The sequence below is a fragment of the Agelaius tricolor genome, unplaced genomic scaffold (genome assembly GCF_023055355.1).
Source record: "Agelaius tricolor isolate 1412-34295 unplaced genomic scaffold, bAgeTri1.0.p SCAF_79, whole genome shotgun sequence".
Classification (NCBI taxonomy): domain Eukaryota; kingdom Metazoa; phylum Chordata; class Aves; order Passeriformes; family Icteridae; genus Agelaius; species Agelaius tricolor.
In genome coordinates, this window is record NW_027269339.1 from 155704 (window position 1) to 169443 (window position 13740).

At 39.7% G+C, this 13740-nt stretch overlaps 1 protein-coding gene across 1 annotated transcript in view; it reads left to right on the plus strand.

Annotated features, from left to right (window-relative positions):
- The first annotated feature begins 2144 nt into the window (after positions 1 to 2144).
- The window catches only part of PPP2R3B (protein phosphatase 2 regulatory subunit B''beta), a 45810-nt gene continuing 34214 nt past the window's right edge, over positions 2145 to 13740 (plus strand). The window contains exons 1-2 of the mRNA XM_071418262.1: positions 2145 to 2219; positions 3660 to 4022. Coding sequence (XP_071274363.1) covers positions 3675 to 4022 — 348 coding nt within the window. The 5' untranslated portion in view covers positions 2145 to 2219; positions 3660 to 3674. The remainder of the gene's footprint in view (positions 2220 to 3659; positions 4023 to 13740) is intronic.

Consider the following 13740-nt stretch of genomic DNA (forward strand, 5'->3'; position numbering starts at 1 on the left):
ACTCCAGTTTAAAAAATGACATTTTGTCCACTGTGGCTTTGCAAAAACATATTTTCTAACTTCACCAACCAATGGGCAGGAAACAGAATACTACCCCACTTCACAAAGTGGAGACTCCCTCAAGAACTTTCAATGTCTTCTTACGTGCAGAATCTCATTTTAAGATTTATGAAAATATATTTCAGTGTTTACAGCTGAAAGCTAAAGCCTTCTGATACACTCAGAAGAGTAATACTGGGTTTTGCCAGATGACTGTTATTATCAAAATATCAATCTGGTATTAGCTAAATGTAATTGTGTTGGACTGTACCAGATTTCTCTCACAGCATCTTGGCTTTTGCTTCTTCTAAGCCCTTTCTTATCTCTGTGTCCTCTCTACAAGCTTCCAAAAATGAGAAAGCAAGCCCATTCCTTCACTTACCCTATTTTACTCTTGCCTACATTTTCAAGCCTTCCCTCCAAACCACTGTATCATCTTCAGTACAGCCCCATTTCCACAGCATTAAGGTTCCAACAATTTGTAATATTAACCTGTCATAAATCTGGAGCGTCTCTGCTGGTAAAGGAATTGGCAGAATGTAAAATGGATTAACAAAAGTGAAGCGTAGCCACATGAGGAAAAATCAGTGCAGTGGAAGTAGGGAATCTGATGTAAAAATACCAATGAGTTGCTGATGTAAAAAATACCAAAGGAAAAAACTATATGGGCCAATGGTCAACCACCTAAACCCCACTGATAGTGCACCCAGGGAGCCTCAAAAGGGTGACAGCCCTGAAAGCTGACAACCACAAAATCCCAGTGTATGTTTTCCAGTACAAAAAAGGGGCTGCAAACAGACTGGCACACGTCGTTCTCTTAGTAAGGGGATTATCCTTCTATTTGTTACTGCCTCCACCTCCTCTTTCATCCTATCATAACACTAGTGGTAACCATAGCCATTGTGTAGAAAGAGCATTTAGTGTTCTCCTTTTAACAGCATTTAGCAGATGGAACCAGCTCACTTTGACAGAACCACAAAATGGGTAAATTGTGTGGAAGGGATTACAGTGGGTCATCTGATCCAACCTCTCTGCTGAGGCAGGGTCATCCTAGAGCACATGGCACATAAGTGTATCCAGATGGTTCTTGTACATCTTCCACGAGGGAGACTCTACTACCTTTCTGGGCAATCTGGGCAATCTGTTCCAGTGTGTGTGGTCACCTGCACAGTAAAGTCATTCTCGCTCATATTCAGGCGGAGCTTCCTGTGCATCAGTTTCTGGCCCTTGCCTCATGTCCTAGTGGTTGGCATCACCAAAAGTGTCTGGACCCACCCCCTTTGGATATTTATACACATTAATAAGGTCCCCTCCTAGTCATGTCTTCTCGAGGCTGAACAGGCCCAGCTCCCTCTGCCTTTTCTCTTAGCAGAGATGCTCCTGTCACCTGACTCTCTTTGTCACCCTCTGCTGGACCCTCTTCAGGAGCTTCACATCTCTTGGGCTGGGGAGTTGACGCAGGCGCAATGCCAGTGCCCCCATGAAAATACACTCTCCCTGGACACTCCAGATGGGACCTTACAGGGCTGAGTAGAGGGGCAGGACCACCTCCCTCGACCTGCTGTCAATGCTCTTCATCCCTGGACAGCACTGGCCTTGTCCCCAAGGACACACTGCTGGCTCAGGGACAGCTTGTTGTCCACCAGGACATCCAGGTCCTTCTCGGTAGAGCTGCTGGTGCTAGGATTATTCCTCCCCAGGTGCAGGGCCCTATATTTGCCTTTGTTGAATTCCAGACAGTTCTTCTCTGACCCTCTCTTCAAGCCGTCGAGGTCTTTCCGAAGGGCTGCACAGCCCTCTGGGGTATCGGCCACTCCTCCGGCTTTGCGCCATCAGCAAACTTGCTAAGGAAACACTCTGCCCCTTCATCCCTTTGCCAGCTTCTCTCAGAGAACCAGTGAGGACCAGCCCGTGAGACGCCGAGACCTTGTCAGAGCTCTAAGTTGCGCTCATGTGGCGGCGGTGGCAGAGGCCCGGGCAGGGCAGGGCAGGGCAGCGCCGATCCGGCGGCCCCGTCTGGCCCGTCGCCATGGCGACCAGCGGCCGCGTCCCGCGGGGCGGAAGGGCCGCGCTCTCGCGAGATGGCGGTGGCTGGGCCGGGCCGGGCCGGGCCGGAAGGAGGCGCGCATTTGAAGGCGGCGGCGGCGGGAAGGGGCCGTGGCGGAGGTGGAGTCGGGCAGGTGAGTGTGGCTGGCTGGTGCTGTGGAGTCACGGCACTCCTGAGCTGCTGCTGGGGGCTCAGTGCGGGGCTTGGCCGAGGGGAGCGAGCCTGTGGCTGCAGCGCCGGCTCCCCGTGCCCGGGGCGGTGCCGGGCTGGCCCCTGCCCAGGACCGTTCCTTTCGAGGCGGGTGGCGCTTGAGGGTGGCTGAGCGCAGCCGCCGGCGCCGTGACGGTGTTGAGCTTAAAAAAGTAGGGAGACGAGTTTTCTTCACTTTTAGAAACAGAATAACTGAACTGCGAAGTTATCGAGGTTCGGAAAGTTTAGGTGGTGCACTTTTAAAAGCCTTCTCGTTCTGCCGTGGGACGAGGATGAGCTTTAGGTTTTAGTAGGATGTTCGCTTGCTAGGTGTTATTCGGTTCCAAATTGAAGTGCTTGTTTTAAGGCTTGTTTAGCCACGTACTTGTATATAGAATCATTTAGGTTTGAAGAGACGTCTAAGATCATCAATCCTGTATCTTTTATCATGTGATTTTTGTATACAGGTTAAATTTTGTGAAGGGCAAAAAAAAAAACCACAGACATGAGGAAGCATAGATTTTTATTTGAACTGTACCAAATCATGAAGTAATTGGATGCTGAAAAGCTTTATAGTAAATTTTGTTCTGTTCTCAGTGTTTCATTCCAATCCTCTGTCTCTCTAACACACACAAAAAAAAAAAAAACTAGAAAAACTAAAAAACACCAAAAACCTGGTTTTTTTTCAGGTGAGTGAGTATCTGAACTTGAAATCACACTGGCGCAGTTCTTGAGTTACATAGGATTTTACATTGGTTTTGAAAAGCTGCAAAAGTGAATGTCAAATAAGAGGTTTTAAAATATCAAATGGCAAGGCTTTGGGAATCCCTCACATGGGGGGATGTAAGATGTGGAATCCATATCACAACCTCAGAATGAAAATTGTCTTAGTTCTAAATCTCTTCACTGAAAGACTTGCTTATTAAATTTTATTTATTTTATCACCAGCGTTTAGCATAAACTGCTTAGATATTTGCTTCTTAGTATGTTCAATTATAAGTATTTTCAAGTTCTGTTTTCCATAATACATGTGTTTTTAACACATGTTCTTAGAGGATATTTGTTAGCTATCTCTTTGTGAAAGCCCAAGTGCAGTTTCTTGTTCTCTTTGTTCTCTAGTCTCCACCATTTACACAGTATGCTTTTAAAATAAGTTATCCATTATTTAAAAGAAATTATTGGAATTGACTCTGACTGATTTATGGTTTACACTTATAAAATGTTGTTGATGTCGCATGTTAAAATATAACTCTCAGCTTCTGTTGGTGTCTTGAGGGAATCAATATTAACACTTTGTTAAATAATGCCTGTGAAACACTGAAAGGTGAATGGAATATCTATATGATTGTCAAATATTTACTTTGAATTTGAACCAACAAAACAGGGAAACTGGCAGAAAATGTCACCTGGAAAAGTTCTGCAACCTGCAGTGAAAATGAAGGTGGATGAACTCTTTTTGTGCTGGTTGAGTCAGCCTGCCACTCAGCTAATACTAAAGGACTGCTTGAGAAGAATCAAGAATAAGGAGAAAACAGAGTTTGGTAACACAGATTCAGGAAACAGTAAAAATAAGAGCTTCACCAGTAAAAATTCCAATTCCAAGCAGTGCATATTAGGAGATACCAGGTTGCCTTTGTTGTCTTTGAGTCCTCCTCAGCTTTCTACTACTCTTCCATTGGCGACTCCAGCTAGCTCAAGGAACATTTCTAATGTTAGAGCAACACGTCGATCCTCAGGGACCAAAGAAGTAAGTTTGTTTCTTATTATATTTATTTGTTTAAATGGAACTGACTTTTGTGTTTGTGGTATTGGCAAATTATGTAAGTAAAGAGTTTCCCCAGAGGAGGTATCAGGAGTGGAGTGAAGCAGCAGCACTGAACCTAAAATACCAATGTTTGTGAATTATTAGTGTTAGTGGATAGGTGGCCTGAGCTTCCATAAGACTATCTTGGGTCCTTGCTATCTAATTGTGGATAAATTTAAGTCCTTGTGTTTGTGTTCCTTTTATAACATACTGCCTAGACTGCAAATATTCCTTTGTCTAATGATACCAGGCACTGTTGTTAGTACAAGACTAAAATTTGGCTTCACTGGATCTGCATATTAACAAAGTAATTGTTTTGGTACTGCATGGTACACTCAGCACTTCCTTCCTAATGAGCTCTTTATTTATAACAGACAATGCCCTCTATGCAAGGATGGCAACCCTACCCCCAACCTGAACCCTTCTTTTTAAGCTTGCAATTCAGTTCAAAATCTAGTTTCTAGCTCTTTTCATAAAGAAAAACCAAACTGAATAGAAAATTTTGTCATGTCTGACAAAATTGAGTGTTGCTTATGTATTATCACCAACCCTAGAATCACAGAATTACAGAATGGTTTGGACTGCAAGGGACCTTCAAGACCATCTAGTTCCAACCACCCTGCCATGGGAAGGGACACCTTCTATCAGACCAAAGGTTGCACAAAGCCCCATCCTACCTGGCTTTGAACACTCCCAGGATGAGAGATACACAGCTTCTCTGGACAGCCTGTTTCAGTGTCTCACCATCCTCACAGTAAAGAATTTCAATAATTTCTTCATAATATTTGATCTAAACCTACCCTTTCAGTTTAAAGCCTTTTCCCCTTGTCCTATCACAACATGCCCTTGTACAAAGTCCCTCTCCAGCTCTCTTGTTGGTCCCCTTTAAGTATTGGAAGGATGCTCTAAGTTCTCCCCAGAGCCTTTTCTTCTCCAGGTGGAGCAACCCCAACTTTCTCAGCCTCTCTTCTTTGGCAATGTACTGCAGCCCTGTGATCATCTTTGTGACCTTCCTCTGGACTTGCTCCAGCAGATCCACATCCTTCTTTTGCTGAGGACCCCAGAGTTGGGCACAGCAACTCCAGCTGGGCTCTCACCAGAGCAGAGCAGAGGGGCAGAATCACCAACCTTGCCCTGCTGGCTGGCTGATTTTGATGCAGCCCAGGATGTTTGGCTTTCTGAGCTGCAAGTGCACATTTCTGGGTCATGTTGAGCTTTTCATCCAGCAACATCCCCAAATCTTCCACTCCAGGGCTCCTCTCAATCTGTTCCCCACCCAGTCTGTTTTTGGCTTGGGATTTCCTTGTCCCAGATGCAGGGCCTTCCACTTGACCTTGCTGAACTTCATGACATTCATAAAGACTTCAAAGAGTTTTTATGCTGTTTGTGCTATAGGACTATAAATTCATACATTTTAATAGTACTGGAAAATTTTAAGAGGTTGTAATTCCCAATTGCTCTATATACTTTGGTATCTAACTTATTGCAGTGTCCAAACCTGGTAGCCCAGGGAAGCCTGCTCAGTTGGGTAAGGGTAGAGAGGATAAAGCTGGGATGTTTAAGAGTATCAGTTTTTTATTGTTTGTTGTTGATATGCATTGAGTGTATAGACTTACCCTTTAACCCACAGGAGTAACAGCATGACACTTTTGCATTTAAACATTTAATCTGAAGTGACCTCTTGGTTTCATAAATACTAATTTTCAAATCTAGTTTGACAACTTCTTAGCTCCAAAACACCACATGTCCAGTCCAGTGTTTGTCTAGATTGACTTTACAATAACAGGGACTTGTGTTTATGTATAATCACCAGCCTGACAGCAGGGCATGATGATTGATTTACTTTTTTGTTGTTGTTCATACTATTATATTTCCTGTTCTAGTGAAATGCAGAAAGTCAGTCAACAGATGCTCAGTTTATTCTCATATCAGATAAAAGCAGGCATAGGAAAAGACAAAGTTTGCTGTTAAAACCCACTGTTATTTACTATACTTGATCACTAACTTGTGTACTGCAATTTCTCTTCATGTGTCTTGGTCGATTGCTTGAAGTAAATCCCATAAAGGAAAACTAGAAGAGATTAAAGAAGAGTAACATCCTTGACTTAATTGGAGTTGTTTGTATAGTGCTGAGAGAGAACCTAGAGGAGTTAGGTTGTTCCTTGCTTGAGTAGGTTGGGGAGGGGGAATTTCCAAGCAATGAGAAATTTATTTATAGCTTTATTATTCAGGTGAACTGAATCTTCATCCAAAAGTTTCTTAATCTCTAAGTGTAAATCGCATTTTCAGCTGGAATTAGCTGTTAAATACCACCAGGAATTGCATGTTTTGCCATGACAGTGTATTTTCTCTTAGAAAGCACAATGTACCCCAATTTCTTCCACAAACTACCTCACACTGTGTCAAAACTAATGCATCTGCTGTTATGCATCTTATTATGTTTCTCAGATGAAGCCACAATGGTTCTACCTACCTCCTATGAGTTTTAAGTAAGTTTGAGGCCCTCATCTTGTTTCTGTAAGTGGAAGAAAATGTTTCAGATGCTGGACCTACAGTACAAGCTAATACAGATTTAAATTCTAAATATCAGTCCTAGAAAACAATAAAAGTTAATGTGCTTAGCTCTGTGTGCATGTGGGTGATATTAGGAAAAGGCTTTTACATCCAGTCATAAAGAGATGGAGAATTATTTCTTTTTGGACTTTGTAAGTGAACTTAAGCATCTTACTAAACTTTTTCTCATTGTGCACTGGAAGTCTCATAAGGCAGCATACAAGCAGTTAACCTACTTTGGCATGATACATTTTCAGTATCACTGAGCTAAATCACTGCGTTTGATAATGGATAAGGCTGCTGTATGCCTTTTTCCTGTTTCTTAAAATGTTCCTGCAGTTTTTTTGAAGGATAATACAAACAATAAAGCTGATAACAGAAAACCACCATCTTTAAGTAATTACCAGGAAGTAAATATGATTGTGTAGGAAAACAACATTTTCATCCTACAGGTTTCTGTACTTGTTAGCAAAACATGTTTTTCTGAACAGGAAGCATTCTTAATTAGAATCTAATTAGATGTGTAATCTTTTTATACTTTAAACAGTAGCATATGAGCAAAATAAGTTGATGTGCTGATGGCAACCATTAAACAGCATTAAATGTACTGTAGCTGTCAGCTATTGTATTCAAGGAGATCTTTGCTTTTTTTCCAGAGATTAGCTTATAATTGAAGCCTGTGGGTTATACTTCTATCCAAAATACAGAAATTGCCGTGTATTTTGCTGAAACACTAATGTCATGCCAGAGGAGAATTTGCTGTCTTTCAAGATAGTTGAAGTCCTCCCCTGATTAGCAAGTCAAAAGTACTTATTCCAATAATGAAAGAACCTACATGGTCTTCATAGAATTTTTTCATCTGGACAGGTCACTTAAAAACGTGTTAAGAGTAAACTGTTGACTTAATCCAAATGCACATTTTAAAATCTGTTCTGAGCTCTACCATGAAAATTCATCTTTCAGTGTGTTTTAATGCAAATGAAAACAAAACAGTGTTTGTTTAGGGATTTTTTTTTTCCTTTATGGGGAAAAAAAAATGACCCTTTCCTTTATGCTTTACTTTGCTTCGCTTGCATGGTGCCATTGATAGTGAGGCGGATATGTGACTGTCCCCATTGTGTAAACATGTTAATTGCAGAGTTCTGGTGCTTTGGGTATGTGATGTGAAGTGCTTGCTAGCACTTGGTATTCTGCAAGTAGGCCTGTGATTTCTATGTACTATATGCTTCAAATAACAAAAAGACAAAAAATTTCAGCATTCAAGTCTCAAATATTTTCTGAGTATATTGTTGAAGAAATTCTAGGGCTGTAACTTTGAAACTAGAAGGATGCTGTAGATTTCGTCTAACCCTTATCACAACTATAGATAGATTTAACAGTGTTTCTGGGACTCTAGATTATCCTAAACACATGGGGCATACACAATTGTATACTGTGCATCCCACTGTCAAAAATCCCAGTCCTCAAGGTCTAAAAGGTGCCATGGGCAAGATGTTTAATCCTGACCAGCTGGTGTGCAAGGCATCTGGGGAAATTATTCACAGAATTCCCCATGGGCGTTTTGTGGGATGGTGGTGCAGAGAGAATGTGATATAATCAGAAGTACTTCAAAGTTATTTTCCATTTCTCTGCAGGGTCAACCTTTGATATAAAGGTACTTCTTGAAATGGTTTCTTTGTTTCCTTTATTTGATAAGCATACTGTTCCTGCTTGTTATCCTGTGGCAATTAAAGCTCATTTTCCTCCTATTTCTGTAACTTGTAATGTTTTTACTTCTTTAATATATGGCTGCTTAGCTTCAACATGAACAACATTCTTGCCAAGTTTTTGTGATCAGTTGCTTGATTTAAACATAGTGGTACTGCTGTGATCCATTTTAGTTTAAAGGGAGGCTAGAATGAAACCTTTTAACATGGGCTGAAGTCTGAATAGCACTTAACAGTTGCTTTTTGAAACAAAATAATTCTGAGAGCTCCAGGTAGAGAGTAGCTGGGCTGATACCATCATCTCACAAAGTGTGTCTGCATCTGAGTTGCTGCCTCGTTCATACCAGAAGCACTGTGAACTCCAGAGCCTGGGCTGCGTGGGCTGTGGTAGCATTGCTCTGCACACCAGGTTGTGCTGTGTGGTCTAGCACAGACACTCCCTAACTCTGTATCAGGCACAGATAGTGTTAGTAGTGCCATGTCCTATCACTAAGTGGGGAGCATGCTGGACTTGGCTTTCAACTCAAGCCCGTGACTTAAAGGGAGACTGTAAATAACCTGCTATCAAACTGATGTACTTTCACACTGATAACTGGGCACTATGAGAGATGTCAGCATTAGTGTGATCTCAATAAAGCTCCTTCTATGGTGCCAACAAAGGAAGGGCAGCCAAAAGTTCATATTAAAGTCTGGAAGAGTGCAGTTATAGGTGCTCCTATAAAATCATTATTAGCTTTGAGTGGGGTGATGTAATAGTAGTCAACATAAGCAGCACTGGTAGTATGTTGTGTTATTCATCTTAAGCTTTGCTGTACTGAATAGCCTGGAATAGAAGAGCCATTTTCCTGATTAAAGAACTAACTATTCTTTTTATTCATAATTGAGAAACTGAAAGTTACTCACTGTTGCAGGGTTTTGATAGTGCTCCTTATTCTAACTGTATCTTGTTACCCTGGGATGTAAATGTTACTCTTGTTAGCAGTTATATTGATTTTGTTTACACTTTGTGCTTTATTTAAAAAATAATGAACTTTTGTCCTCTTTCAAAGTGGCAGTTGCACTTGTGTCCTACTGGAAACTCATATTTTTATATGCTGCATCCAGTCTAAGAGTTTTTGGCATTTCTAGTACTGAGAAATGGAAATCAGATTTTTTTGGCTTTCTTCAGGTGAGTTTGAAGCTCACCTGAATCCTGACCCAGGACAATTAAAATTAATTCAGTTTTGAATGATGACATTTATTAATGACAGTGACACCTTTGTGAGTAACTGCCACTTAAAAGCAAACAAAAAAAAGTTCAAAGCTATATCATCATAGCTTACAGGTCATTACTTTCAGTAGATTCTCTGTTCAGTCTTTTAAAACAAGTAAACTTAATTATAGCTTTATATCAGTCATTTAAACAGTCCATTTTTTAAATGGATGTTCAGTCTGTGAGGAAATTAGGTATTGATGTAGATGAGATAGTGCTTTTTTTTTTTTTTTTTTAATCCAGTGATGCTTGAGAACCTGTTTTTGAGAATTTCTTCATATGTCTTACATTTACTCTGTCAGCAAGAAATAAACTTGAGGCCAAAAGTATGTATGGGCTTACTTCAGTGTAAAATCACAAATGCAGCTCATCCAGTGAACGAGTTTGTCCACTGTTGTTTCCTAGTCAGTGGGTGCTCAGGACTTTTCAGCAAGCCATGTTATGAGAAAAATCTTCAAAATGCCAGTGGTAAAATCAGATGACCAAGTCTTGGCAAATTAAGAGGTTTTGCACTCACAGTTGTCTTCAAGTTGCCTTGCTTTCATTCTATTTAAGTCACTGCATTGATTCAAGAAGATACTAATTAAGCATACTCATTGTTTTTCACAGTCAGCAACAAATGGTTACTAAATTTAGTGTTTTAAGTGTACCATAATATGTAAATAACTTCTTTGTTATTTACATATAACATGTAAATGTTATAGTGTTGTGCGGTGCTGTTAGTGTGGTGTTCTCGTCTTCCAGTTAACCACATGGTACCAATGTCTGGTAGATAAGAATAATTTCTGTTCTGCAAACAACAGATACAACTTAAAATGAGTCCATGGAAACCTACAGTGACCAAGACGTGTTTTTAAAAGTGTGTTCTAGTTTTTAATGTTAGATGTGCCCCTTTTGCATAGCAATCATGTGAAAAATAGCTAGAAACTGCAGAGCCACCCACATACTGCTTCTTGACCACAGGTACTTGCAGGAATGATGAGCTCTTGGGATATGTGTCCCATTAACCTTTTGCATGCTGTTTAGTTTCATTTCATATGGAACTAGCCTTGGATATTTGTTCTGTGCAGATCCTGCTAGTAACTTTGGCTGATTTCAGGTTGAGTGGGATGAGCTGGAAGTCTAAAAGGAAAATGTACATGGAATCTACATGGGGAAACGTAGGGGGGGAATACTGAGTGGGTGCTGAAGAAATCATTGCCAAATACTTGCAAGATGTGTTCAGTGTGAATTAGGTTCAGTTTGACTTTCTGGACGAAAGAAGCCTTGTAGAACTTATCAAATTACTTGATTAGGTGTTTTTTTGATTCAGCAGAACCAGGAGAACAGTTTCTAATGAGTTTTATTCCTTTAGAAGCTAGATTTGTATTGATAAACAATAAACAATCTTCTAAATTTTGTAAACATTTCTAGTAGATATGATGAATACTGATGTATTGTAAATAATAATCTTTGTGACATACTTTACCAAAAGATAAAGCAAACTTTGAAATTATGCAATATTGAAACAATGAGCTAGATTATTCTTCTACCTGCAAAATCTTTGGGAATAGTCATTTACAGCAAATACTGTAACAGGAGACTTTCCTGTTGTAGTATCACATTTTTAAACAAAAGATGACTAATTTTCTTCTCTTACTTGCTTTTAACATACTAAAAACACATGTAAAATTTTGACTCCTTGCTTATTTATCAAGTGACAAAATTAAGCCTAGTATTTTAGAACAATTTTTCTAGACTGCTTGAAAAAAATATGTAAAATTTACATAACAACTTACAGTAATGGAGATTGGAGTAAAGTCAGGAGTATTGCTCCTGTTCTGGCAGTGTATTTGGGGTGTTCTGCCTCTGTAAGATGTATAATTTCTTGTCTTTTTTCTTCATGTGTAATGATTGCCCTGTTAGTTATTCTGAAAGCTAAAATTCACATAGTTGCCAGTGACCACCTTCTTTCTTTGCTTTGTCCTTTGGCACTGTACCCTGTTTGCAATTTGTGGACAGTTTTCCATTCAGTTCTGTAGAAATCAATATAGTTTCTGTTGCCTCCAATTCTGGTATCAGCAATGATTTCAGACTGAGACAACAACACAATAGTGTTAGATTAAGTCTTCATAGAAGTTCTATCAGAAATCTTGGTTTTGGTTGGTAAATTAGCTTTTGTGATTTTACTGACAGGCATGTAGGACAAAGTCCGTGTCTTAAGCTTCCTGATTTGTTGGTTTTGTGTTAAGATCTTCAGGGAGGGAGATCTCAAGTGAAATCATAAGCAAGAAGCTGTTCTGCAGTTGTCTGACTCAAAATTATTGTCTTGTGATTTCAGGGACTTGTGATTTTCATGCATTAATCATTCTAGTCTGGGAAAAGATGCTTTTGAAAGGATTAATTGAACATTCAGTTAGTGTCCAAAAGATGGAAGTACTGAAGAGGTTTTACAGTGTGTAACTAAATTGCTAGACAGTTATAAGATGTCATTCATGTTCTTAATACCAGACTTCTAAATTACTGTCAACTTCCAAATTGAGGTGACACAATGTAAATAATAACAATAATAACAATCTAGAAATTACTAAATATCCAAAATGGCCAGTGTGACTTTGAAAAGTTCCATAATGCATATCGTTAGACTTGGTTGTAAAAGCTGCTGTCTCTTGTAGGAAAATTTCTGGCATTCTGAATCAGCCTGAACTGATTGTTCTTTTTAATCCAAGTCTGCTATTCAGAGGCTTATGTTGGTAAAATTACAAGTGCATATATTGTGGACTGTAGCTTCTTCTGTGGATAGCCTCTGTAGCATCACAGTTGATTGAAAATGTAAAAGCACAGCATCTTATTAGAGGAAATATGACTAATTTGTGTAATCCATAGTAGATTTTTTGTTTATAGCTTTCTCTCTTTAATACTCACTGCATCAGCATCAATTTGGGTGGTCTTGGTTTTCATGATCTGATTAATAGGGTCATGTGAAGGTCATGAATAGTAAATAGGCTCCATCTGCAAAACTATTCCAGCAACCTTTTTCCCTTAAAATTCGGTTTATGCTGTACATAAATAAATAAAATGTGAAGTGACTTTTCTTAAGATGGCAGAGAACATGAGAATTATTCTAAAGGGTTGTAAACCATTCCTTTGTTGTCAGGCATTGGTTTTATAACTTATTGATGCTTGGTGAAGTTAGTCTGTCAGATGCAGTTAACAAACTGAAAAAGGCCCTTGCTATGTCTTTGGAGCCCAGGCTGTGTAATCATAGCAAGGTGACATGTATCTTATCTTAGTTCTAAGCTGATAATGGCCCTTAGCAGCTGGTGTTCATACATGGCTTTCTTTTGGTAATGTGCAGAAAATCTGATCAGCCCCTCCTTCCTGGCCTACTAACATGACCACACATCTGGCATCTAACTGCTGTCTTTTTACTTACTCACTGTCTTGTCTCCTAAGAATTCTGGATTCTCTTAACTACTGTGGAAAGAACTGCCAGGCATTGTTCTGTCTAATCCAAGACTACTGGAAAATTTAAATAATCATTCAAGAAGGCATTTACATGCAAGACTTCCCACTCCAGTGTGGAGGCATTGCATCCTACAAGAAAAAAACTTACGTATCTAGGCCCAGATGCACATGAACTCCCTTCCAAGGCCAAAAGATCAGTTTCTTCTTGGGAAGGTAGATTTCTGAACTGCACAGTGTCAACATCTAGCAGTTCATCAGTATGTCATACTCACTCCAGGAACACTGTCCATAACTTTAAAGCAATCAGTTTCCATAACTGGTTGTTGAATATGAGCCTAATAACTTGATTCCTTCTGTGTACACATTGTACGTGTTAGCTCCCTTGGGTTTTGGGAGTGTACTGCTGAAAAGGGATGACTCCCTAGCAAAAAGTTAGTTTCAGGATCTTTCAGTATAGCAAAGGCAAGGTATGGACTATCTGATTTAGAAATAATTCTTGATAACATTAAATAGTGGTGGTAGTCTGGACTAGACAATGGGTTTTGAGTGGAAAAAAAAAAAAGAACTCAGCATTTTAGGGTTGTTCGGTATGGGTTTTCTTGTTTGCTTAGTCTAGCAAAGAATTGCTTCTTTTGTTTGTCTTCTAGTATATTTATGTAATTTCTTCTTTGTATTTTTTTGCCTCATAGTAGCTGTGTTTTGG